At 41.2% G+C, this 22,384-nt stretch overlaps 7 protein-coding genes across 12 annotated transcripts; 4 read left to right on the forward strand and 3 right to left on the reverse strand.

The window, feature by feature from the left end:
* Window positions 1-201: 201 nt before the first annotated feature.
* On the forward strand, window positions 202-8,171 carry LOC135162396 (serine/threonine-protein kinase RIO1). 3 transcript variants are annotated; one of them, XM_064120811.1, is made up of 6 exons: window positions 202-424; window positions 608-1,175; window positions 1,371-2,024; window positions 2,203-2,448; window positions 2,573-2,674; window positions 8,036-8,171. In XM_064120811.1, exons 1-5 carry the CDS (start codon window positions 357-359, stop codon window positions 2,672-2,674), a joined length of 1,638 nt encoding a protein of 545 aa, XP_063976881.1. In that variant the 5' UTR covers window positions 202-356; the 3' UTR covers window positions 8,036-8,171. The 3 variants fall into 3 exon arrangements, with proteins under 3 accessions (XP_063976881.1, XP_063976882.1, XP_063976880.1); XM_064120812.1 differs by having other exon boundaries at window positions 7,944-8,078; XM_064120810.1 differs by lacking the exon at window positions 8,036-8,171 and having other exon boundaries at window positions 2,573-2,787.
* Window positions 2,672-5,096, reverse strand: LOC135162401 (ribokinase-like). Its single transcript, XM_064120820.1, has 7 exons — window positions 4,810-5,096; window positions 4,183-4,315; window positions 3,731-3,857; window positions 3,512-3,673; window positions 3,342-3,433; window positions 3,064-3,252; window positions 2,672-2,989 (listed from the first exon to the last, which is right to left on the reverse strand). Exons 1-7 carry the CDS (start codon window positions 4,857-4,859, stop codon window positions 2,813-2,815), a joined length of 930 nt encoding a protein of 309 aa, XP_063976890.1. The 5' UTR covers window positions 4,860-5,096; the 3' UTR covers window positions 2,672-2,812.
* On the reverse strand, window positions 5,237-7,243 carry LOC135162400 (importin subunit alpha-like). Its single transcript, XM_064120819.1, has 2 exons — window positions 7,084-7,243; window positions 5,237-6,614 (listed from the first exon to the last, which is right to left on the reverse strand). Exons 1-2 carry the CDS (start codon window positions 7,132-7,134, stop codon window positions 5,685-5,687), a joined length of 981 nt encoding a protein of 326 aa, XP_063976889.1. The 5' UTR covers window positions 7,135-7,243; the 3' UTR covers window positions 5,237-5,684.
* Window positions 8,102-14,831, forward strand: LOC135162394 (eIF-2-alpha kinase GCN2). 3 transcript variants are annotated; one of them, XM_064120805.1, is made up of 4 exons: window positions 8,102-8,234; window positions 9,256-9,340; window positions 9,757-14,513; window positions 14,636-14,831. In XM_064120805.1, exons 1-4 carry the CDS (start codon window positions 8,188-8,190, stop codon window positions 14,760-14,762), a joined length of 5,016 nt encoding a protein of 1,671 aa, XP_063976875.1. In that variant the 5' UTR covers window positions 8,102-8,187; the 3' UTR covers window positions 14,763-14,831. The 3 variants fall into 3 exon arrangements, with proteins under 3 accessions (XP_063976875.1, XP_063976877.1, XP_063976876.1); XM_064120807.1 differs by lacking the exon at window positions 14,636-14,831 and having other exon boundaries at window positions 9,757-14,239; window positions 14,305-14,442; XM_064120806.1 differs by lacking the exon at window positions 8,102-8,234 and adding an exon at window positions 9,542-9,662 and having other exon boundaries at window positions 8,907-9,340.
* LOC135162398 (male-specific lethal 3 homolog) lies at window positions 14,604-20,747 on the reverse strand. 2 transcript variants are annotated; one of them, XM_064120815.1, is made up of 6 exons: window positions 20,608-20,747; window positions 20,346-20,414; window positions 20,156-20,216; window positions 18,900-19,669; window positions 18,069-18,563; window positions 14,604-17,905 (listed from the first exon to the last, which is right to left on the reverse strand). In XM_064120815.1, the coding sequence occupies exons 1-6, from the start codon at window positions 20,670-20,672 to the stop codon at window positions 17,830-17,832; spliced, it is 1,536 nt and encodes a 511-aa protein (XP_063976885.1). In that variant the 5' UTR covers window positions 20,673-20,747; the 3' UTR covers window positions 14,604-17,829. The 2 variants fall into 2 exon arrangements, with proteins under 2 accessions (XP_063976885.1, XP_063976886.1); XM_064120816.1 differs by lacking the exon at window positions 20,156-20,216.
* On the forward strand, window positions 15,340-17,680 carry LOC135162399 (acyl-coenzyme A diphosphatase FITM2). Its single transcript, XM_064120818.1, has one exon. It carries the CDS (start codon window positions 15,340-15,342, stop codon window positions 16,483-16,485), a length of 1,146 nt encoding a protein of 381 aa, XP_063976888.1. The 3' UTR covers window positions 16,486-17,680.
* Window positions 20,703-22,182, forward strand: LOC135162403 (large ribosomal subunit protein mL66-like). The gene is made up of 3 exons (XM_064120822.1): window positions 20,703-20,902; window positions 21,416-21,552; window positions 21,889-22,182. Exons 1-3 carry the CDS (start codon window positions 20,800-20,802, stop codon window positions 22,141-22,143), a joined length of 495 nt encoding a protein of 164 aa, XP_063976892.1. The 5' UTR covers window positions 20,703-20,799; the 3' UTR covers window positions 22,144-22,182.
* The last annotated feature ends 202 nt before the right edge of the window (window positions 22,183-22,384 follow it).

The raw sequence follows: 22,384 nt of genomic DNA on the forward strand, positions 1-22,384 counted from the left end.
AGCGGTGGGGCATGATCTGTGTGGAAGAGAAAAAAGGGCTCGGATTTGGGATCACACCATTTTTCGGCCATATCTATGGAAATAATATAGCTGGGACAATTTGGCCATTCGATTCGCGCCATTCGATTCACGAGACGAATATGATCATCTGGGCAAGCCTGTGGATACAACACTACCCGGTCGACTACCTTACCGACATACAGTTAGAACCCATAACCTCCCAATCGGGCAAAACGCGCCTCGCACGTGTGCCCACTGTCAAAACAGTCAAAACTCATCTCGAAATTTTCGCAGGCATTCCCCTGAAATAATAATTAAGAAATATACTGCCTGGAATAGGTAATTGACTAGGAAAGATGTCGACAGCTGTCGCTGAAGGCCAGTTCAGTGATGCGAGTGACACAGAGGATCCCAGCAATCCTAGGTAAACTCATAAAGATCATCGTAAAATCGTTACGCAAGATTATATAAATCAGTTGGTTCCGTTTAAATTCTCCAAGCTCGATGACTTGACTTTGTCTTCAATCTATTTTCATTATTCTTCTCTAATGCTCCAAAATATATTAAGGATCAAGAGTAATTGACCTTCATTTTATTTTTTATTCAGCGTTCACTCATCAATTGGCAAGCCAACATGGCAGCAGTCCCCAGCCGATCTCCCGGCCGACTCAGACTTGGCCGATCTCCACCTCGAAGATTCGAGCGAGGACGAGTGCCTAGACGTCAGCGAGGACGAATGGGACATTGACGAGTCCTCAGGACCTAACAGGCCCAAAACCCAGTCTTCTCACTCGAATACTCAAGCAGCCTCCAACAAGGTCTCCAGCTTCCAGCCCTCTGACAAGCTCTTCCGACGTTATTCCAACAAAATAAATATCGAGAAGTATGAGGGCCCCTCACTGCCGCACAGCGCTGCCAATGTTCTCATCGAGAACAGCAAGAAATATGATAAAGACAGATTACGACGTAAAGACAAGCACGATCGCGCCACAGTTGAGCAGGTGATGGATCCCAAGACCCGAATGATTCTCTTCAAGATGTTAAATCACGGAATCATTATGGAGATCAATGGATGCATATCTACCGGTAAAGAGGCTAATGTATACCATGCAACGTCGAAGACTGGAATCGAGTTTGCTATTAAGATTTATAAAACTTCCATTTTGCAGTTCAAGGTGAGATAGCATCGCACGAAGAATTTTTATTTAGTGATTATTTCGGGTTCATTATTACGGCCTTGATATTGAAAAAGCAATTTATAAAAGATAAATTTCCAATCTATTTCCATTCACTTCTCATTGTACAATAATAAACAAAAAAATCGAACAATCAACAATTATCATCCAAATTACGATTTCTTTTTTGTAAAGGACAGAGACAAGTACGTGAGTGGGGAATTCAGGTTTCGTCATGGCTACTGCAGGCACAATCCCCGAAAAATGGTGAAGACATGGGCAGAGAAGGAAATGAGAAATCTAATAAGGCTCAGTCAGGCTGGTATCAAGAGTCCAAAGCCAATAATGCTGAGAAATCACGTTCTGTTAATGGACTTCATTGGCAGCGACGGCTGGCCTGCTCCCAAACTCAAAGACGTCCTCCTGAAGTCGTCTGCCCCTAGGAAATTGTACAGAGAGTGCGTGGAGATGATGTGGAGGCTTTATAATAAATCGAAGCTTGTTCACGCTGATTTGAGTGAATACAATCTGCTGCATCACGAGGATTCCATTGTCGTTATCGATGTGTCCCAGGCAGTGGAGCATGATCACCCGATGGCCTTGGAGTTCCTCCGGAAGGACTGTAATAATATCACGGAGTTCTTCAAGAAAAACGGAGTCGCTGTGATGACGGTCAAGCAGCTGTTCGATTTTATTACCGATCCCACTGTTTGTGAGGCAAACATGGATGAATATTTGGATGCCGCTGCAGAGAGGACAGCAAGAGAAGAGAGTGGAGAGGTTGATCATGAGCGGGAGGTAGAGGAGGAGGTGTTCAAGCAGGCGTACATTCCACAGAATCTTGCGCAGGTGGGTGGATTAATAATTAAATTGAAAAATTCTATTGCTCTTTTCTCTTGGAAAACAGAATTTTAAAAAATCGAAGTATGTGATTTCAGGAATTTCGACAGAATTTTTTACGCACAAGTTTTCTAATGTTTCTTCACTTTTTATTGATTAAACCCGAAAAAACGCTGAAACTTTGCAGGTGATCGATGTAGAACGAGACATCAAACTCGCCAAATCTGGGACCGACAATTTAATATACAAAACCCTAGTCGGCCTTCGTGCAGACTTGAAAACAGCGGAAAAACCTGAAATTCTTGGCGAACATTCAGAAAATAGTGAGGGTGATTCGGACGTGAGTGAAGACGAATCGAGTGATGTCTCCGAGGGGGAATCAAAATTCGTTAATGCATCGAGGCCCAAGGACGAAACTCCAGAGGACAGAAAGGTAGGAGTAATTTCTCACAACGATTTCATTAAATCTCTAGTTCCTATTTGTTCCTGAATTGCTGAATTCTGAGTAATTATTTCAGTTGAAAAATATTTTCACTGCACAAATTATTTCATTTTAGTTGAGGAAAAAAGCGGTAAAGGAACAACAGGCCGAGAAAAGGAAAACAAAGATCAAGAAGCACATCAAGAAGAGGAAGGAGAGGATTCAAAAAAAGAAATAAGTAAATTCTTGCTTTTATTTTCATTTTTAGTTTTGTTTTCAAATTATTACTTCGATGACATCAGAGTATTATCATGTGTTTGGAGGGGGTAAAATAAAAGAAAAAAGAATGAACTTGTAAGTACACTTTGCCGTTCCCTCAGAGGAACAGTTCATCAGGCAATTGTTGACGTGTTGGGAAGCTCGATTGTGTCCCTGGTTTAAGCACACTCTGCCTGGCAACTTGACAAGCTCTACGGATCTGTTCCCTGAGAGATAATTGAGGGTGGTAAGCCAGGAAGAACCCCAGAGCCCCTAAAAATGCATCTCCAGCGCCCTAAACATATCATTCATCAGAAGTTAAAGAATTCTAGTTTCATGAGTGATTTTAATGACATTTTTGGACATTACCGTTGTGTCCACCGGAGTAACAGGCTCCACAGGCACATGGGTCAACGTTTGAGATGTTTTAGTTGCAAAAACCGCACCAGAAGCACCCAATGTTATGATAACAGTATTGCAACCCTTCTCGAAGAGAATATTTAAGGCACTTTGAGCATTTTCAAGGGTTAAATGGTCGATTCCTGTCATTAGTTCTGCCTGAAATTCAGATACCGCATTCAATAACTTGAAATAATTCCATCAGCTTTTTCCATAATTTCTTTTGCACATTGTGGATTAATAAGTACCTCAGTCTCATTAACGCAAAAAATATCGCAATTCTTTAGAATCTCGGGATCGACATTTGCCACAGCTGGTGCCCCATTGACAATTGAAATTCCTAAGCGTAGTCGAGGAAGTCATATTAATAAGGGAAACTCTGTTGCTTGATTTACATAGGGTAATATTTCTACATTACCGGAGCCTTTGTAAAGGTTCAAGGCGTACAAAGTGGTTTCTAAATTGGTTTCGAATTGAGCGAGGAAGACTGAGGCATTTTTAATTGTTTCTTGCGCCTCGTCGATGTCGCGGGTGCTTAGTAGGGCGTTCGCTCCTACAATGATTACGATGCTGTTCTCTCCTAGGGACGATAATCTATTGAGTTTTTATATTTTCATTGTGGATTCAGGATTGTTACCGTTTTCAGCAACTGTTATGTGGGCAATTCCACTCGTCACGTTCTCTCTTACTTTCACGTGTTGTGTATTGACTCCGTTTGACTTCAGGATATCCAAGTACTCTTTACCGAAGATGTCAGAACCCAACTGTCATTGAAACAAATTGAGCCACAAATACTATAAAAATGTTAATACCTAAGTTTCTTAATTTTTAAAACTTGACTGTGTTTTAACGCATCCGAACGAAAGTTTTAAAATATTGTTGATTTGAACTGCTTGAATATTATTATTGGTAATACTTCACAAAATCTTAGTGGAAGATATCGCAGGAAAAATCCTATTGATTCCAAATTGCGAAATACAAAAAACCATTCAGGAAAAAACCAGAAATAACATAAAATAAACTATTGAAATTTCATTTGAGACGGTCTTGATTCATATTGAGTTCATGTTTTCATAATTCTATTGTTACCGATGCAACAATAGTCGTTTCTGCCCCAAGTTTCGCAGCGGAGACACATTGATTTGCCCCCTTTCCTCCAACAGTCCTCCTGAAGTCTGTTCCAATCAGAGTTTCCCCAGGTTTAGGCAGCCTTGGCGAATAACTACACGAAAGTAATACTTCATTGTATGGAATTTCTCTCGCTAAACACCCAGTTATCGGATGAAATTAATTGAACATAAAGAATAAAATAATCAGCAAGTTGGGATCATTTTTCGCGGTTGGATTTAGCATTAAATATTTTTAGAAAATTATTGACCTTTTCCAATTTATTTCTAACGTTTTTTATAGTTTTATAATAATTATTTTTGAAGACTCCAAAGCTAAGTGAAATAAAATATCAGCCGTAGAATATATTAAATGGTATACATGCACTAATGCATTTGCAAATATTTACCGTAAATGCACAGAGACGTAATAAATCAGTTCTACTTAACCTATGGAATCTACATACTTGTGATATTGACTTGTCAAGAGGAGTTATCGGTGGAAAATTTTCGTGTGTTAAAAAATGTCAAGAGATAAAAAAATGACGAGTTAACGAATTTTGTGAATTAAACCTGAGCTATTCCAGCCTTTTGCGACTAGACAAATCACCTGGTGAAGTCTATCATGCAGGAACCGACGACGACGATGTACTTGGACATTTCTTCCCTCTGAAGACTTGTACAATTCGTGAACCCAGGATATTCCTAGATTTTTCTCGTAGGAACAGTTTCGACCGATATATCCGGATGTCGAGTTAACTCTGCGAGACTTTTTACCCCCAAAGTAATGCCAGATAGCAGAAAAATTTTGCAAGAGGACGAGTGCCAATGTTTTATCATCTTATCTTCCTCGTCGGAGGAGTACACGTGTCCCCACTGACAATACTAAACAAACATAACGATTACTTTGATTATATATTTTTTTTCATCTTGTCGTTCGCTGTGAACTGTTGTCGCTGCATTCCATTGACGGATCGTCGTCGGACTGTTCCGCCAAAAATTTAAAACATCAAAGATACAGACTAAAAGCTGTACACTTTATTCAATGGGAATTTATTTATTCATTGAAAAGAATTTCATAAACAAGTACAAATACTATCAATTAAATTTACGTTAAGAATAAAAATTTGGTTTCCAAAGGATTTATTATTTCGTCATTAACTTGCAATCATTTACATGACAATCCTCTGCTCAATGCTTTCGATGATATTCCTCATCTAATTAAAATTCATTTACAGCTAATGAAATGTAGTTCTCAGCCCCCCATAAATATGATAAATTCACTCACAAAAGAGAAATATATTTTACAACAAATCTTGAATTAAAACATGAATTTGTCTAGTAAAAAAATTAATTCAACAGCACGTTGACATCTTTAAATTATTTCCATAAAAATTCTTTTCAACCCCTCTCGATGACATTCTGAATCAAACTACCTATTGAGAGTAAATGAAAATCCTTCATTCATAACCTCTAAAAATCTCATTAAAATTTTGCGTCATGACCCCTAATTCCCTGTAAGACATCTAGTCCTGGAAAGGCGGCTGCAGGAGTCGAATAATTTGCTCTAACTTCTGTCGGAGTGACTTTCTCGAAGCACGAGAGAACCCAGACATAGAAAATGGCGGCGTAAAAGATGATTGAAAAGAAGAGTTGAAATTCCTCCAGGGTATTCTGGACACCCTCCATCCAACTCTCGAAGCCCTCATTGATGTAGGACAGAGCCATGGTTGCGTCAGCAGTGATGTCAGGGTCCTCTCTCTGGAGAAGGTTGGTGAGAACTGGCATAGCCATCCTTACAACTGAGAAGGGAGGTGGAGAGATGTCGTGTCTGCACAAATTGGTAATTGTTCTGATGATGTTTCTGGTGAATGCTACTGATGTCTCTGGTTTGATCAGCCTCAGCAAGAGAGGCATGCAGTTGAAGTTCAGGACTCTGTCACGAGCCTCAGGACTGTCTCCGGCGATGTTACCCAGGGTCCAGGCTGCCTGTTCAGCTAACTCGGGGACTGGAGACCTCAAGAGTTCCACCAGATTGGGGATGGTATTGTGGTTGACGACGTACATCGTCTGTTCGGATGTACCTGCGGTGATATTGGTCAATGTCCAGAGGCACTCGAACTGAAGGGCTGGGTTGTGATGGGTAGACAAAAAGTCGATGCAACGGGAGACGATGCCTTTGGAGATCAGCATGTCTATGGGTGGATCCTCTGCGTAGCAGTCCAGGAGCTGTCTACACGCCTGGGCTGCGTAAAATTGCTCGGTCTCGTCGGAGCTATTCATCACGGCGACAATCAGGTCTGTTAGGAGGGTAGTGGGAAATGCGTAGGAGGTGCCCTCGGGGAGAACACTCACTTTTGGGATTTTCGCAGGGAGATTGCAGTGATTCACGTGGACTAGCTCCATTGATGTGTCCTGGGGGAGGAGTTCATAAATTAATCGCAATTCCTGGTGCTTATTCAATCTGTTCGAGGCTTCTCGATCGAATTTGCGATTTTTTTGAATTCGAAAAGATTAAAATTAAATCGATTGTTGCATCTCTCAAGGGGATTTTCTTTTATAACTATTGAATGACAATCTATGAAAGATATGGATCAGTCAGGGAATTTCTGTCTTTGTGATTGGCTTCTCAACGTCGGTCGTCCTTTCAAATGGAAGGTTCGTAATTGTTTAAAACTTTGAATTCACTTCCAACTAGTTAAAATATTTAGTTATGGATTGTCTGCATGTATAATGGATATTATTTAGATTATTATTTCGACGAAAACAGCTCGAACTATGAAAAAGTTGAGAATAAGAATTGATTGAATGCACAAAAAGGTGTGAAGAATGTCGACTATAATTCTGAAGAACTCAATAGACGTAAATCAATATTTTTACTTACCCCACATTCAGAAATAGGGCTGAGTTCCTGTGTCGACATGGTATCAGTCATCGGCTCAACGAAATTATAAACACAAACACAATAGAGACAATTTCAAATATTCCCGTTATTGTAAATTCACACTTTGAATTTTAGGCGTCGACTGAGTGATCTGTGGGCCATGATCAGTCTTATAAGCACTCGGGGGGCTAAATCTCAGGGTTTAGGAATGGGGAGTGAGAAGGGCTCGAGCTATGATTTGGCTCGGGGGGTCCAACTCTCCAGATATTGCATTCGAACAAATGGAGATTGCCATGTCCAATACATTTTGAAAAACGAAAAATAAAATTTCATCCATATGTTATATGTGCGTAGGAAAATAAAAATTTGCGAAACGTAAATTTTTCGTCCATTTTTCATCGAATCAAAAATTTCCCAGTCGAATCTCTCTTTGAAACATTGAAAAATGTACTTCATGTTTTGGCATTGGTGACGAAGTACAATATTGTTTATCGACCCGTTTAAATATTTCACGGAGAATAAGTGATGAGTTAAAAATATAAATCATCATAAAAACTTCTGTCACCCTAGAAGCTTCCGGAAGTTATCAGTAACTTCATTATATTTCGGATAGTAATTCAATCACTATTTTAGTGAAAACGATTCCAACGTAATTTGTCATTTCACTTGTGAATCAATTTTACAAAAAAGTCCGAATTCAGCAACAAATTCTGTTGGATTTTGAATATTTATATTATTTTCATAATTTTTACTAGTCATTTGCATCTTTTTTCAAAATAAGATTTCTCTTGTAAAATGAAATTTTTGTCTGAAAAATGAAAGGAAATATAATTAAGAAGATTTAAAAAATGTATATTCAGGGACACCTCCAGATGCGAAAATTGTTCATCTCTTTGAATCGGCTTAGCACGTTTCAACCGGTTTACGTGACCCCAGTAAGCTATTATTCCAGGAAGAGGCCTGAGTTCACCGGAGATTTTTCATTTATCATATCTCCAATCGATCCCCGAAGGTGAGAGCAAAAAGGACATCTTCGTATTGAGAATGATAATTGCCCTGTAATAGGCGTAGGCACCTGGATTAGTTGCATTCTGTCTCGGATTGATGGCAATCGGGACATTCTTCCCAATTTTGGAAGTGTTCAACATCGAGTAAGTACCCTCTCGAAATGAAAATACTGTGTGGATATTAGCCTCTGTCATAATAAACATGGCAGCTGTGAATTCACAGTACACAGAGGACTAGAGGTCCTTCAGGTCATATTGTAAACACTTGCCCAACGTGGAATAATCTAGCAAAAAGTTTTTTTCTACATTATTGCGATTTATTCTGAAATTAGAAATAACTTGTAAATGTTGTGGAAAAACCAGTTCGAAATATGAAATATTTTATTTGAAAAATCAACAGAAATAATATAGAAATGGGCAAAAGATGATTTTGATTCGAGAATCACTCAACAAGACCATCTCAAAAATTTTGACCAACGAAATTTTGTAGAATATATACAGAAGAACAAATTCTGAAAAAATGAGATTCTATTTAGGGAAATTGAGTTAATTTTTCAATAAAACATTTTCATACTTCGTGATGTCAATGCTAAGAATGTTGTAAATTATTATAAATATCTAACTCAGTACATACTGATGAGTTGCTGAATGTGTAAAAGCTGCGCCAAATAAATGTTCATGTTTCTCATAAATTTTTGTATCTATTTGTATCATCTTCCTCATCAGGAAGAAATGAAAAGCTTTCCCAGGATTTTCGCAAAAATATCAAACAATATTTCTCCATTGTTTTGTCGTCCATTGAGGACTGCTCATTACTGTCACACTCCAATCTGTTGAATTCAATTGTCGTGCGAAAAAAACATGAATGCGTCGTTGTTGTCGAAGTTGGGATACAAATTCAATATTTATATCTGAGTTGAATAAACAAACAATCGTCAACATGTAGTCCGTTGAGTGAAACAATCTTCGAATGAAGTATTCTCACTTCAGGGCCTTTTTGTATTCGATTTTTACTGTGAAAAATTGCGCACCAAGTATCGCGGTTTCATTTCTAACCTCAATCACTTGATGATCTTTATACCGTGTTTGTATTAATTAATTTTTTATTCAAATGAGAGATTCATATTTATAGAATTTTTTTTGTAATAATTATTGTTCATTTGAGGGAACGAGGCAATTTTTTTTGGAGCAGAATGTCCGTCGTTGAATCATCTAAGGACAGACAGAATAATGAATTCGAAGTACTCAAGGTGAGAATTCTACAGTTTAGTAATCATTAATAAATTAAATTCAACAATCTATTCTATGGCATATCAGCAGATAATTCATTAACAAGTTTTATTCTCTGCCAGTAAAAATGCCCCATCACTGTCTGAGTCAATTGTCTTGAGAAAATTGACATTATCGTCTACAATAATGTTCACTATTATTCCATTATTAACAATCCTTAGATTGTAATTTTTTAATTACACATGAATCATCTTCAAATGAACATGACCAGTCTCATTACCCGTGGCAAGATATCCAGGCGATTATTCCTCCTACACTTGCAGCTGAATGATCTAACAAAAGGTTCAGAAATGAATAGAAACTCAAAAAAATATTGTATCCGTTCTCCAGATGTTTCCCAAACGATTAAAGTCCCTCATCTCCTTCAAACTTCCAGTCAATCTATGGGGATCAGCTTCGGGACCTCCGCCGTCCAAAAGCCCCCCGAAAATGGCATCCTCTGGACATATCGATGACCCTGACCCCCCAGCGTGGTATGTCCGGACCGATGGAGGTACACGCACAGCTGGATCTCCACATAATTTGCAATGAAAATTACCCGAATCAAATTCCCTCGATAAAATTAAAGAACAGTCGTGGTCTTTCCAACCAGCAAATTGCGGTTCTCTCCTCGGAGTTGGAGGAACTCGCGAAACGCTTAAAAGGCGAGGTAATGATCCTTGACCTGGCCCAACACGTCGAGAAGTTCCTCCACGAGAACAACAAGCCGGGTTACAGTTCCTTCTACGAAGAAATGCTGTCGCATCACCAAGAGAAGACGAAGCAGATTCAGACTGAAATGGAGGAAAAACAGTTGAAGGAAGACAAGGAGCGTCAGCTCCTCCAGGACGAGATCCTCAAGCGCCAGGAGGCCCTGAAGGCCGAGCTTCGGAACCGCAAGGAGATGGCTCGTCATAACCACGACTCCACGATCATTCTATCGCAGTCGATTCCCTCGTCTCCGGGTGAGCGTATGCGCACCTATTCTCGAAGAAGATGCATGAGCACGTCCGAATCCTCGGACAACAACTCTCTCTGCGAGCATCGGGGTACTAAACTCCTGCACTTTGACAACAATCGAGGGGAGCGTCAGGTTCACCGAGGCAAGTGCCTGGGCCACAGTCTCAAGGGCTCCGTTGTCTATGCCGGTGTGGACATGGTCACCGGTGAACTTCTCGCCATCACGGAGTGGTCTCTCAAGTGCGGAAGCACTGGCAATCCAGAGACCAACGACACGAACAACGAAGCCACTGATCTCCAGCACTCGATGAAACAGATTGCGAGTATTGAGCAGGAGCTCAATCATCTTCATCGTCTTCAGCACATAAACCTAGTGAGATACCTTAACATGAAGTACCAACAGAGCAAGGACAATATTGTCATTTACATTCTGGAGGAATTCGTCGTAGGGACCACCTGCACATTCTTCCTTTCCGAGAACATTCCAGTGGCTGTGGATATCCTCAGGCACATAGCAAGCGGTGTCCTGTCAGCTCTGGAGTTCCTCCACAACAACAACATCGTCCACAGGGACCTGCGTGACTCCAGTATCCACATCGACAGATGTGGAATGGTTAAGGTGTCTGATTACTCCCTCAATAGACGTTTGTCGGACATATATCGTTCGAGTTGTCTCGCCAAAGCTGAGCACGACTTTCCGACGATTCAGGGCCGTGGGGGCAAGAAACTGGACATCTACAGGTTCGGGATAATTCTCCTGTCGTTATTCAGGGGTACGATAATCTCGGAGAAAGAGCAGACCAACGAGTGGGCGATGAATCTTCCACCGGAGCTTCGAGACTTTCTGTCCAAATGCTTGAATAATAACGAGAGGTCGAGATGGTCTGCTGAGCAACTTCAACAGCACAGTTTCATCCGAATACCCATTGAGCGAGGCCTCTCACCCCCGAAACTCCCTCGGGAGCACGAGCAGGATAGCGAGGAACCCGAGGAACCTATGCAAGATGTCAATCTCTACCTGCCAGCAACTCTCAACAACTCGAGAATTCAGAATGAGTTCGAAGTGCTTAAATGGCTGGGCAAGGGTGCCTTTGGCGATGTCATCAAGGTGAGGAATAAGTTGGACGGTGGGATCTACGCGATCAAGAGAATTCCGCTGAATGCTAAGAACAAACAGCTGAATAAGAAGATAACGAGAGAAGTAAAGCTACTGTCGAGGCTCAATCATGAGAACGTCGTAAGGTATTACAACTCTTGGATTGAAGCCGCCACTTTGGATGATCACAGTAACTCCATGTCGTCGACGAGAGATACCACGAGGGAGACGACACCCAATACCCCTCCAGAAATCGATCTCGGTATGCTCAACATAAACGATGACAATCACCTGAACAACATCAATCAATTCGATCCTGACAACATAGAGGCACTGGTACCGCCAATTAAGGACGTCGAGTGGAGTCGTTCGTATGGATCTAGGGCATCAGCAGCAAAGTCCAACGAGTCTGAGGATTCAGATAGTGAGAGTGAGAGCGATGATGAGGAGGGCTGGGGATTCTTCATGGGGACTTCACTGTCCACCGATTCATCCGACAGCATTGAGTTCGAGAGAGACGATACCTCACGGATATCAGCGGCCGAGGTTAATTCCTTGGTTCAGGACGATGCGAAGATTGAGACTAAGGCGGGGGGTAACGACGTGACGGAGACTGATTCCCTTCGGGAAATTCAATTCATGTACATTCAGATGGAGTTCTGTGAGAAGAGTACATTGAGAACGGCCATTGATAACAGCCTCTTCGAGGACGAGGAGAGGGTTTGGCGATTGTTTCGCGAGATCGTGGAGGGAATCGTCCATATTCATCAACAGGGAATGATCCACAGGGATCTCAAGCCAGTCAACATCTTCTTGGATAGCAATGATCACGTGAAGATTGGGGACTTCGGTCTCGCCACCATCGACACCAGAACCCCCAGTGAACGGAAGTTCCCGGCGGTAGAGAAGCCCACGAGTTTCGAGGCAGACGAGCCCAGCTCGATGACTGGAGAAGTCGGTACTGAGCTTTACACAGCACCTGAACTCAATGCTAAAACTGCCAAAGCCATTTACAATCAGAAAGTCGATATGTACAGTCTTGGTATCATTCTCTTCGAAATGTGCTGCGTGCCTCTGTCCACTGGTATGGAAAGGGTGAAGGTACTGTCGGACGTGAGGTCGAAGGACATAGTTCTTCCTCAAAATTTCGTGGATAACGTTAAGGGAAATGTCGTCAATCTTCTCCGCTGGCTGTTGAATCATGATCCTAGTCAGCGTCCCACATCTCAGGAGTTACTCTCCTCGGAGTATTTGCCACCTCCGCAGCTAGAGGAGGCCGAGCTCCAGGAGATGGTGAGGCACACATTGTCCAACAATCAGAGCAAAGAGTACAAGTATTTGATTGGTTGTTGCTTCGCTCAGGAGTTCACACCAGCCGAGGACATCACTTACGATACCAATCTTCAACCTCCCAAGAACAACTGTTCTCTTACGAAAACTGACCTGATCAGGGAATACGTCAAGGCCAAGGTCATCGAGGTGTTTCGCAAGCACGGAGGGATGAACCTCGTCACGCCCCTGCTGATGCCCAAATCCACCAAGTTTCCGTACAATCAGATGGAATCGTCCGTCAAACTCATGACGAAATCGGGAAATATCGTTTCCATTCCTTCTGATCTTCGTGCACCTTTTGCGAGGTATGCCGCTTGGAATAATATCCTTCATATGAGGAGGTACGCGGTCGAGAGGGTTTACCACGAGAAGAAGGTCCACGGGTTTCATCCGAGGGAGTTTTACGAGTGTGCTTTCGATATTATCAGCAACAGTGTTGATCTCATGGCTGAGGCTGAGCTAATCTACATCGTCTGGGACATCTTCAATCAGCTGCCGGAGCTGAGAGATAGGAACTTCGTGGTGAGGATCAATCACACTTCACTGTTGCAGGCGGTCCTCATGTACTGTGGAATTGAACCGGAGAAGTACATGGATATCTATTCGATTCTTTATGACGCGAGGGACGGCAAGTTCACGAAATTCCAGGTCCAGACACATCTCATCAGCTTGTGCTTGACTGATCAGGCCATGTCGACACTGTCGAATCTGTTTGATATTGAGAGCCCAGTGACGAAAATCACCAGTGTCTTGAGGACCATCACCAAGAGGAAGGGAACTGATGCTGCTATTCTCGCGAAGGAGGGCTTGAGGGAGATTGAGGCAGTTGTTTCCAATGTCGAGGCACTGGGGGTCAAGTGGCAGATCATTGTCGCGCCACTGTTGGTGCATAAAACTCAGCAGCAACACAGTGGAATTGTTTATCAGATTACCTGTGAGATGATGAGAAAAAGGCGGAGGGGGGGACACGATGTTATCGCTGCGGGAGGACGATACGATAAAATGCTAGCCTCATTCAGACACCTGCTCGAACGAACTGGACTCGCAAATAAAGACTTCAAACAGCACGGAGTTGGAATAAGCATCTCCCTCGAGAAACTCATCCACGCTGTCGGGGAAATGTATTCCTTGGAAACTTCAGGATCTGAGTTGATATTAAGTAAGTTTGTAACAAACGTGTCTGTTGCTGTATGTTGTACTGATGGACCTAAGAGAGACCAGGAGATGGCTGCTACCCTCAGGGAGCTATGGAGTCTAGGTCTAGGCGCCATTGCCCTTGATTTCGGGACAATTGATGAGGTAAATGACTACTGCAGGGAAAATTGCATAACTCACGCTGTAATCCTCAAATTCGGTGAGAAGGGCAACCTGAGAATCCAGACCTGGGAGAGGGACAGATATCAGGAAAGGAAAATCACTGTCAACGAAGTGGGGGAATTCTTTCAAAGGCAGAGGACTGATAATCCACTTCCAGTTTTGACTAGATCCGAGAGTAAGACTAATTCCAACGATAACACTCCACTTAATGTCACTGTTAATTTTATATTGTCCGAGAAGGATAAGCTCTCGGGGAGTGGCAGGAGGAGTTACAAGAATGCAATGATAGCCCAGATGACCTCACATTTGCAGAGGATAGCGTCTAAGGTGGAGGTGCAGGTATTTGGGGTTTTTCTCGAGATGATGGTCATTAGGACTATTGTCAGCCATTTGGAGATTGACGAGAGCGAACAAGACTTTGAAAGGAGTGTACAATCAGTCATCGAAAAGTAAGAACATATTTATTATTAATATTATTGATATTTTCTTATTATTTATTCAGCGCTCTTTATAAGGCATCATTATTACAGAAAATTGAGATGGGGCTAATTATTTTGTTTTTTTTTTTCAGGCATTTACGTTACAAAAAGTACATTCAGCAAATATGTAATGAAATGTGGGAGACTAGAAACGAGAAACAACGACCTACTCTAGTTCTCTACAGCCTTCTGGATAATCGATACTTATTTTTAATTTAGCATTTCTTTTGTTTTTTGGCAAATGTCGAATAGATCTTTATTACGAATTAAATATCTATGTTTCATAAATATGTACTTTTATTTCATTTTCTTGTCAAATTCGAAGATCAAAAATTTAGCAGAGAAACTAGAGAATTGCATATAAATCCAATAGAACTGAATTTCAAATAGACTCCACAGTAACATCTACAAAATTTTATTTTTATAGAATATTTTGTACAAAACAGTGCCATTGAAAAATAGAGACAAACAGCAAATTTTTAATAAAAATACATTCCAATTACCACATTTATTTTTCGTTCCTGACTTGCCGTCAGTCGATATTCCCAGATCTTCTTCATCATCACCCCACCAAATACGTCACACTCCAAATATTGGACTCCAACCTCAGCCGTCCTATGTATAATCTCAGAATCCCCAGTAAACGATTCTCTCCGGGCTGTGTCGTGTGTAACGCGTGTGCTCTCTCGATCTCCTCCAATCCTGGCAAAGGTCTCTCCTCGAGCCGTAACCCCCGATGATCGTCAGTGAGTTGCACCAGGTCTCTGGTCCCTGTTAACAAAACAAAACCCCCAAAATGGCACCTGCAAAAAGAAGGCCACTGCACTCAGCATCGCCAAGTGGCTCCCCAGGGAGTAGCTTTCGCTCGTCTCGCCTGAACTTTCGTCCCAGCCCGGGAATGCAAGAGGACCGGGGTGGGACAAAGCCCACTACCTCACCGAGTTCAATAGGTCTCGTTCTCATGACAATGCTCCTCCACATATGCAAGAAGTCCTTGCTCTTCGACCCACGCCTCAAGGTCGCTGTCTACTGTGGCGCGATATTCGTGGTGTCGTTGGTAGCCGATCTGGCCCCACCTCCAAAAACGTACTTCGCCAGATCGGATAACATTTTCAACAGGTACTTCGTCAAGTGGGGTTGGGGATGGTTGCTGACAGTGATGATACCCTGGGTGCTGTTGACAGGATACACGACAGCCTGTGGAAAACGATCGATCGTTGTCAGGCACCTCATGAGAATTGTCCTGGCGACTTTCTTCTGGTTCTTCTGGACGAAGCTTTTCCTCCACGTAGAGACCACATATGGGAGATGCCTGGGGACGAGGGAGAGCGAGCTCCAGAAGAAGACAAATTGCCTGAGGGCTGGAAAATTCTGGAGTGGCTTCGATATTTCTGGTCACACATTCATTCTAATATACTCGAGTCTTATTCTCGCTGAGGAGGGGACAGCCCTCCTTGGCTGGGAGGGCATCAACGACATGGTTGTCAAGGAGGAGCACTCCAGGAGTGTACAGGAGAGGAGTGCTAGCCCCTTGAAGGAGCTGACAGATTGTGAATTGGATTTCTTGAAAATTACTCACAAGGGCTTGAGCCCTTACGTCAGGGGGCTGTTTGTGGGGATGACCCTGCAGCAGGTGCTGTGGGATGTCATGGTGGTGTCAACTATGCTCTATTATCACACCATGATTGAGAAATTCGTTGGGGGGGTCATCGCAGTGCTGACGTGGTTCGTCACTTACAGGTGGTGGTTCACCCTAAACGAGGGCGGACTGTTGTTACCTGGGGATGGGATCTTCAAATATAATGAGACCAGGAAGCCTGTGGGGGCAACAAGGTCTAGGCGAAATACACTGAATGGGGTGGGCCCAAGCTTCATGGGAATGCCTCTGAGGACTGGGCAGAGAGAGGAGGGGAGGACTGGGAATGGAGTTACTTCTCGGTGAAAATTTGCTTCTTAGGGGGTGGGGTTATTTTTGGAATTGTGGCGGTTGGGAGAATTTTTCAGAAAAAACTTGACTCCTACTCGAGGAGTTCTATTAATTTTCTACTGATATTCTATAAGAATTTTATGAGAAGAGGTAAAAAAAATCTAGCGAATGCGTTACGAAAATCTATTGGATTGTTTACCGGTTTTTTGATAATGTCAATATATTTTTTTCGCTACTTTCTATTCAACTTATGTTCTTTAGATGTTTTCTATAGAATATCTTTGGCTCAAATTTTACAACTTTTCTTTCGGGTTTTCTTTTCCTCACAAAACGAAAAATTTAATTCTTCTGCATTTTTTTAATAGAATATCTGCTATTGAACTTTGCAAGACAAGACTTTGAAAATTAATAATAAATTCACTAGAAACCCAAATGAATTGAATTGAGTATCTTAACAAAACTTTCGCTAACCCTCGGCTGACCTGGAGGCGAAGTCAGGTCGACCCATTTTATTTACGAGATTCTCGTGATTTTTCATTTTACTATTGACAAAAAATCTGATAAAAATAATTCTCAACAAAAAAAAAGAAATGAATTATCTGATTTCTTTCATAAACCTGTTATTGCTGAGGTATTCATTCACTTAGAATAATGACAAAAATTGAAACTGGGGAAAAAATTTTTTTGATTAAAGAGATCTCTTGGAATTTGCTTCCTTAAAAAAATCTCCCCCTCACAATCAAAACAAATGTACTACCACTCAAAATGTAAAGTTCAAGTTATTATTTTTTCTGAATTGTGTGAATGCATAATTGTCGTTACCAGTAAAAACTCGTATTTTTCATAAAAAAATTCATGTAAATTCATTGGAATGTTAATTAATCTACATATTTATACGATAATGGTGGTCAACTATAGTTATTTAACTAGTATTTACGAATTTTGGTACCGGAGTTGTATTTATTGATAAATTAATATAAAACTAATATAATAAAAATGTGACAGAATGTTGACGCTCTCTCCTGTGGCAACACTTGTCATTATTCATTACAAAGAAGTACAAAAACCTATGAATATCGGTATGGAGATAGTTCATTATTGACTCGATGTAATTAATCTGAGACAAGTGAATCTAGAAGGAAAACTCCAAACTAGTTCATATGATGAAAAATCGAGTGAGTTGTGAATAAAAATTTAACAGTTGAATGGACTCAATGCTTCACTGGCCTATGGTTTTTAATTACTAACTGTCTCCCCAGGCCATGAATATTTCATGTTTGTGTTCATTTGATTGACCTCTCGTACTTGAAACGGTCAATTTTTTTATCAGTGAATTTTTATCGACCTTTGACTTCAACGTCATGTGGAATTCTGGTGACTCTCAGTTTGGGTGTAGAACTGCTCGCCGAACCACGCAGGATGTAATTCAAGATAACTAGAATAAAAAGTCGTAAAGATTTGATAATTATTCAATTATTCAGTGAAAATGCAGTGAAAAAACCTCAAAGTCAATAATGCAATTGACTAAACATTGAATTAATATTATCCCCCAATCTCTCCTCATGATTTGAATTTTCTGGATAGTAATAATCAAGTACCTTAGAAACATATCCAAGTGTTTAATCAACAATTTCATTTTCTTCACGGGCATATCTGTAGCCTGAAGTAGATCCGGTAGCTTAACAAATAATCTGGCGAGATGAACAGCCCCAAAATAAGTGGCTGGACTGGGTCCACCATCCCTCCTGGTTGCTTCTGGCATGAGTCTCCACTTGTTAGCCTCATCCAGAAGAGCTCCAATCTGGGCTGGTGGTACCACTGGATACCTGGAGGTCGCTCCTCGCGGGCTAGAGCATCTCGAACTCGTGCTGGCTATACTGGAAACATTTCCTGGCTCCTGTTTCACATCATCGTACGATCTCAGCTGTCGTGTGTCCTCCACTGAGCTCACCCTGCACGATCGCAATTTTCTCTTGACAGAGGAGACTGGCTTTCCAGGAGGATCACTCTCCATTATTTCGTGCTCTCGAAATGGGGGAAGGTGGGCGTATTCAATGTCTTCTATTTCTTCTTTTATCGTCAATTCTGGAGTACTGCAGAGAGACAATTGACTGTTACAAGGGCGGCAAAATAGAAAAAAAAATCAAGTAGATGAAATAAACATGTTTCTGACACAATTGAAATCCCATCGATAAATAGCGGATAGAATTGGAGGTGTAAGTCAAGAGCGTTTGTGCCCATGGAAGACTGTCAGTCACACATACACACGTACGCACATGCAGACAATGTTTAGAGATTTTTGGAAAGTAGTTAACATGTCTAATCATTTCCCCTGAAAATTAACCAGTCGAAAAAAAATCACGTTGAGATTCGCAGAAGATTCAATTCGGAAGCAATGAATAATTAATTATGATTCCCCCTCAACTCACTCAACAATTTCCTCCTTGATAATAATCGGCTGCTCTGGGAAGAGGGAGGCCTCCTTGAAGCCGTTGTACTGCTCTCGTTCCTCCCTGTACAGCAACAGATCCGGCAGAGTGAAATCAAAATAAATCCGGAGCCCATCAGCCACTTCCCTTGATATGTTGATTTCATTGAGGGTTTTCTCCATCGTGTTATTAGTCTTCGCCCTTCCCGACTTATTCTCAGGTATATTCGTCAACTGAGTCGTCGTAAAGTGCTGCACCCATGACTCTAGAATACTCACAACAGTCGGTTGTGCAGGTAGAACAGCCAATTTGTGCTTGTGGGTTATCAGCTCGTAGTCCTGCTCCAGAATTCTTCTCAAGGTGCTGCCAATGTCGATGTCGATGGCTGAATGATGGCTCCCACCACCTCCACTGTCCTCATCATCACTCGACTCCTCTCCGAAGTCAGAGCTACTCTCGTAGTCCTCCTCGGTGATGACCTCCTCAGTGTCGTAGTCGTCGTGCGGTCCGGAGCTGCCGTCCTCTGAGGAGCCGGTGGTACCGGATGTCGCTCGACTTCCACCACTTCTTGCTCGTCTTCTGGAATCTATGCCGGTGGAGTGGCGCTCGGAGAGCTTGTGATTTCGATTTTTTCTCTCGCGACGGTAGAGGTAAGCGCCTAATTGGAGTTGCGCCTTCTGCGCCAGGTCTCGTTGCAATTGGCGGTTCTCCTCTGTGTCCTTTAGGACGTATTCCTCGGTTACACATCGGTCCCACGAGGAGTTCCAGCCCTGGGGAGAGATGATGGGGATAAACATGCTGGAGAGACTGATATTACGTCAAAAGATCACGCGTCAAAAAAATATTATCATTACGTTATGTTATTTGCTGAATGTCTGCAGATTTCTTCTCTTTGTAGTATATATTGCCCGTATTTTTTTGACCTGTGATTTCATCACATGGATCCATTGTTCTTCTCACTCATCAAGGAATTGAAACCATGAAATTAAAAATTTTTCAGCACAAAAAGCTCTACAGAAAAATAGAATTAACGGAAGTTACGAAAAAGCAACAGATGGATCAGCAAATATTCAATAAAATGGTCCAGGAAAGTCACAAAGTTTTTCCATGAAATTTTTCCATTCGTGAGAAGTCTAAAGTTACCACGATATCTGTAAATAGTTCACATGATTCCTATTTTATACTGAGAAATCGGAAAGCAAACTGACCTGAACTGTAATTGCTCACTAATGTTTAAAAATGTAACAAAAATATACCCTAAAAGTTCCATTCAACTCCTTATGTTTTTCCATCAAATTAATTCGTGCAGTCCAGCTCCTATGAATTTCCAAACCCCCATTAACAACAACCAATAAAGTAGCTCCATGACAATCAACACTCGATTGTTTACAATGATTACGTCAGAGTAAACGTCTGATTGTCAACAACAATGGGTTAGCGGTTTACCTGGAAGTGAATGAGGTACTCCACCGCCTTCCGGCCCCTCTGATCCTTGTTGACAATAACATCCAAAACCTGCAGCAGAAATTCTGGTGATTTTGGACCCTTGAACCCCCTTGAATTATGCATTTTCCCAATTTATTCGCAATTGTTTACGAAATTTTTGAGGTTAGGTTTGAACCGCCAATTTCGCTGTCACCCTTTGCAGTCTATAATCGCCCCCAAAAATCGGCTCTGCATTCATTAAATAATTGATCCGTGATCTTACCTTTGAATCGTAAAGGACTTTAGCTTTGGTTGGATCTGGCTCGTAACACAGAACTTTTTCACCATCACTGAATTTAAATCTCTGTCCCCGCGTCGTCGCCATCTTTTCTCATATTAACACGGGAGGTTGTGAGCGGTGGGAGTACCATTCAGTGAAAAAACTTGATTTATTTATTGATTGATATCCTCCGTAATGGCATTGTTCACTAAATTAATCAAGAGTTTTAGTCAAAATCTCGTGTTGTCACATCCACACAGGACTTTCACTGTCAGTCATGTTTCGAGGCTCAAAGAGAGTGAGTTGAAATCTTGAAAACATAACCTTCAAAATTGTTGTTGACTATTAAATTCCGAAGTTTGTTGATTATAGGGTAAACAGGACAACTTTTGGACTGAGGTTGTTTTCTGGATAATTTCAAATTTTATTGATTATTCTATAATTAAGTCAATGACAATTATGAGGATTACTTCACTTCTTAAGAATATTACTTGAGCATAATCAGGTGACCTTTCAATCTTAATGGTTTTATCCTCTGACTTTAGTACAGGCAATTTCCAAATAACCAGATGATCACTTATATTTTCGGTTGATCAACCGTTACAATTATTAATGTGATCAATATGCCCGACTAATCTTGACATTAATGATACCAGCTGTATTTAGAAGCAATTAAACGAAATTATATGTCTACTTCAACAAGTTTTCCTATGAAATTGTTAAGGGGACGTACCCTGATTCGTAATACAGTCGCTATAAAAAACATTGACTGCATTGACTTAATTCTGAACCGATTGTTGAATGATTTTAGTCATCGAAAGGAAGGAGGGAAATACATTAATCATCGAGGGTAGAATCCACGAAGATCCGAAAGAGAAGAATCTGTTGGAACGTGCTAGTAATGGAGCCTGCTTGCTCTGTTCAACAGGGCTGAACGTGAAACACACAGTAACTAATCAATCTCATCAACTAAGAACTATGTCCTGACTTTACTAGACTGTTGAAATATCCTTTCCCAGCTTCAGCAGTTTATAGTTATTTTTACGTATCTCCATGCGCACTAAACATTTCTATTGAAGAAAAATGGGCAGAAAATGTTTAATATTTATACATAATCATAGCCATATATTTTTCAATAATTATGCACATTTTCTATCAGTAATTCCCTACGGAAAAAGAAAAGTTATATAAGTTTTCAAAACAAGTGGAATGAAAATTCAATAGAATTATGTAATGCATATTTTTTTTGGAAGTGAATGAGAACAAGAACTCTTTTCCTTGCAGGATGTTTTGATCCTGAGCCAATTCCTTCGGTCAGACGGCCGTTTAATGCCGAGGAGGGTGACAGGCCTGTGCAGAACTCAGCAGAAACGTCTGAATAAACTCGTGGCGATGTCGCACAAAGCCGGTCTTATGCCTAACTTGCATCCCCCAAATAGTGCTAAAGACCCTACAAAAAGATTGGGACCCAAAGCATTTAATGTCTACTACGATGAGACCACCATAGAAGCAAAATTCTACGATGTTGCTTGGAGATAAACTATTTGTCCTCAGAACAATAAAATTAATGTAAATAAATGAAGAGTTTATTAAAGCTAATTCATAATGCAATCATAATCAGAAAGTCTATTTCTGGAGGCTCAGAACAATCGCAAATTGCGTGACAAATTGAATGCCACGTACTCGGTGGTAATGCTTTACCGACAGATACGTTCACCATCGTAATTGATGCACCACCACTACGAAATTTTGCGGTTGAAGCCGGTCCCTAAGCGTTACC

Source organism: Diachasmimorpha longicaudata, chromosome 5 (genome assembly GCF_034640455.1).
Source record: "Diachasmimorpha longicaudata isolate KC_UGA_2023 chromosome 5, iyDiaLong2, whole genome shotgun sequence".
NCBI lineage: Eukaryota > Metazoa > Arthropoda > Insecta > Hymenoptera > Braconidae > Diachasmimorpha > Diachasmimorpha longicaudata.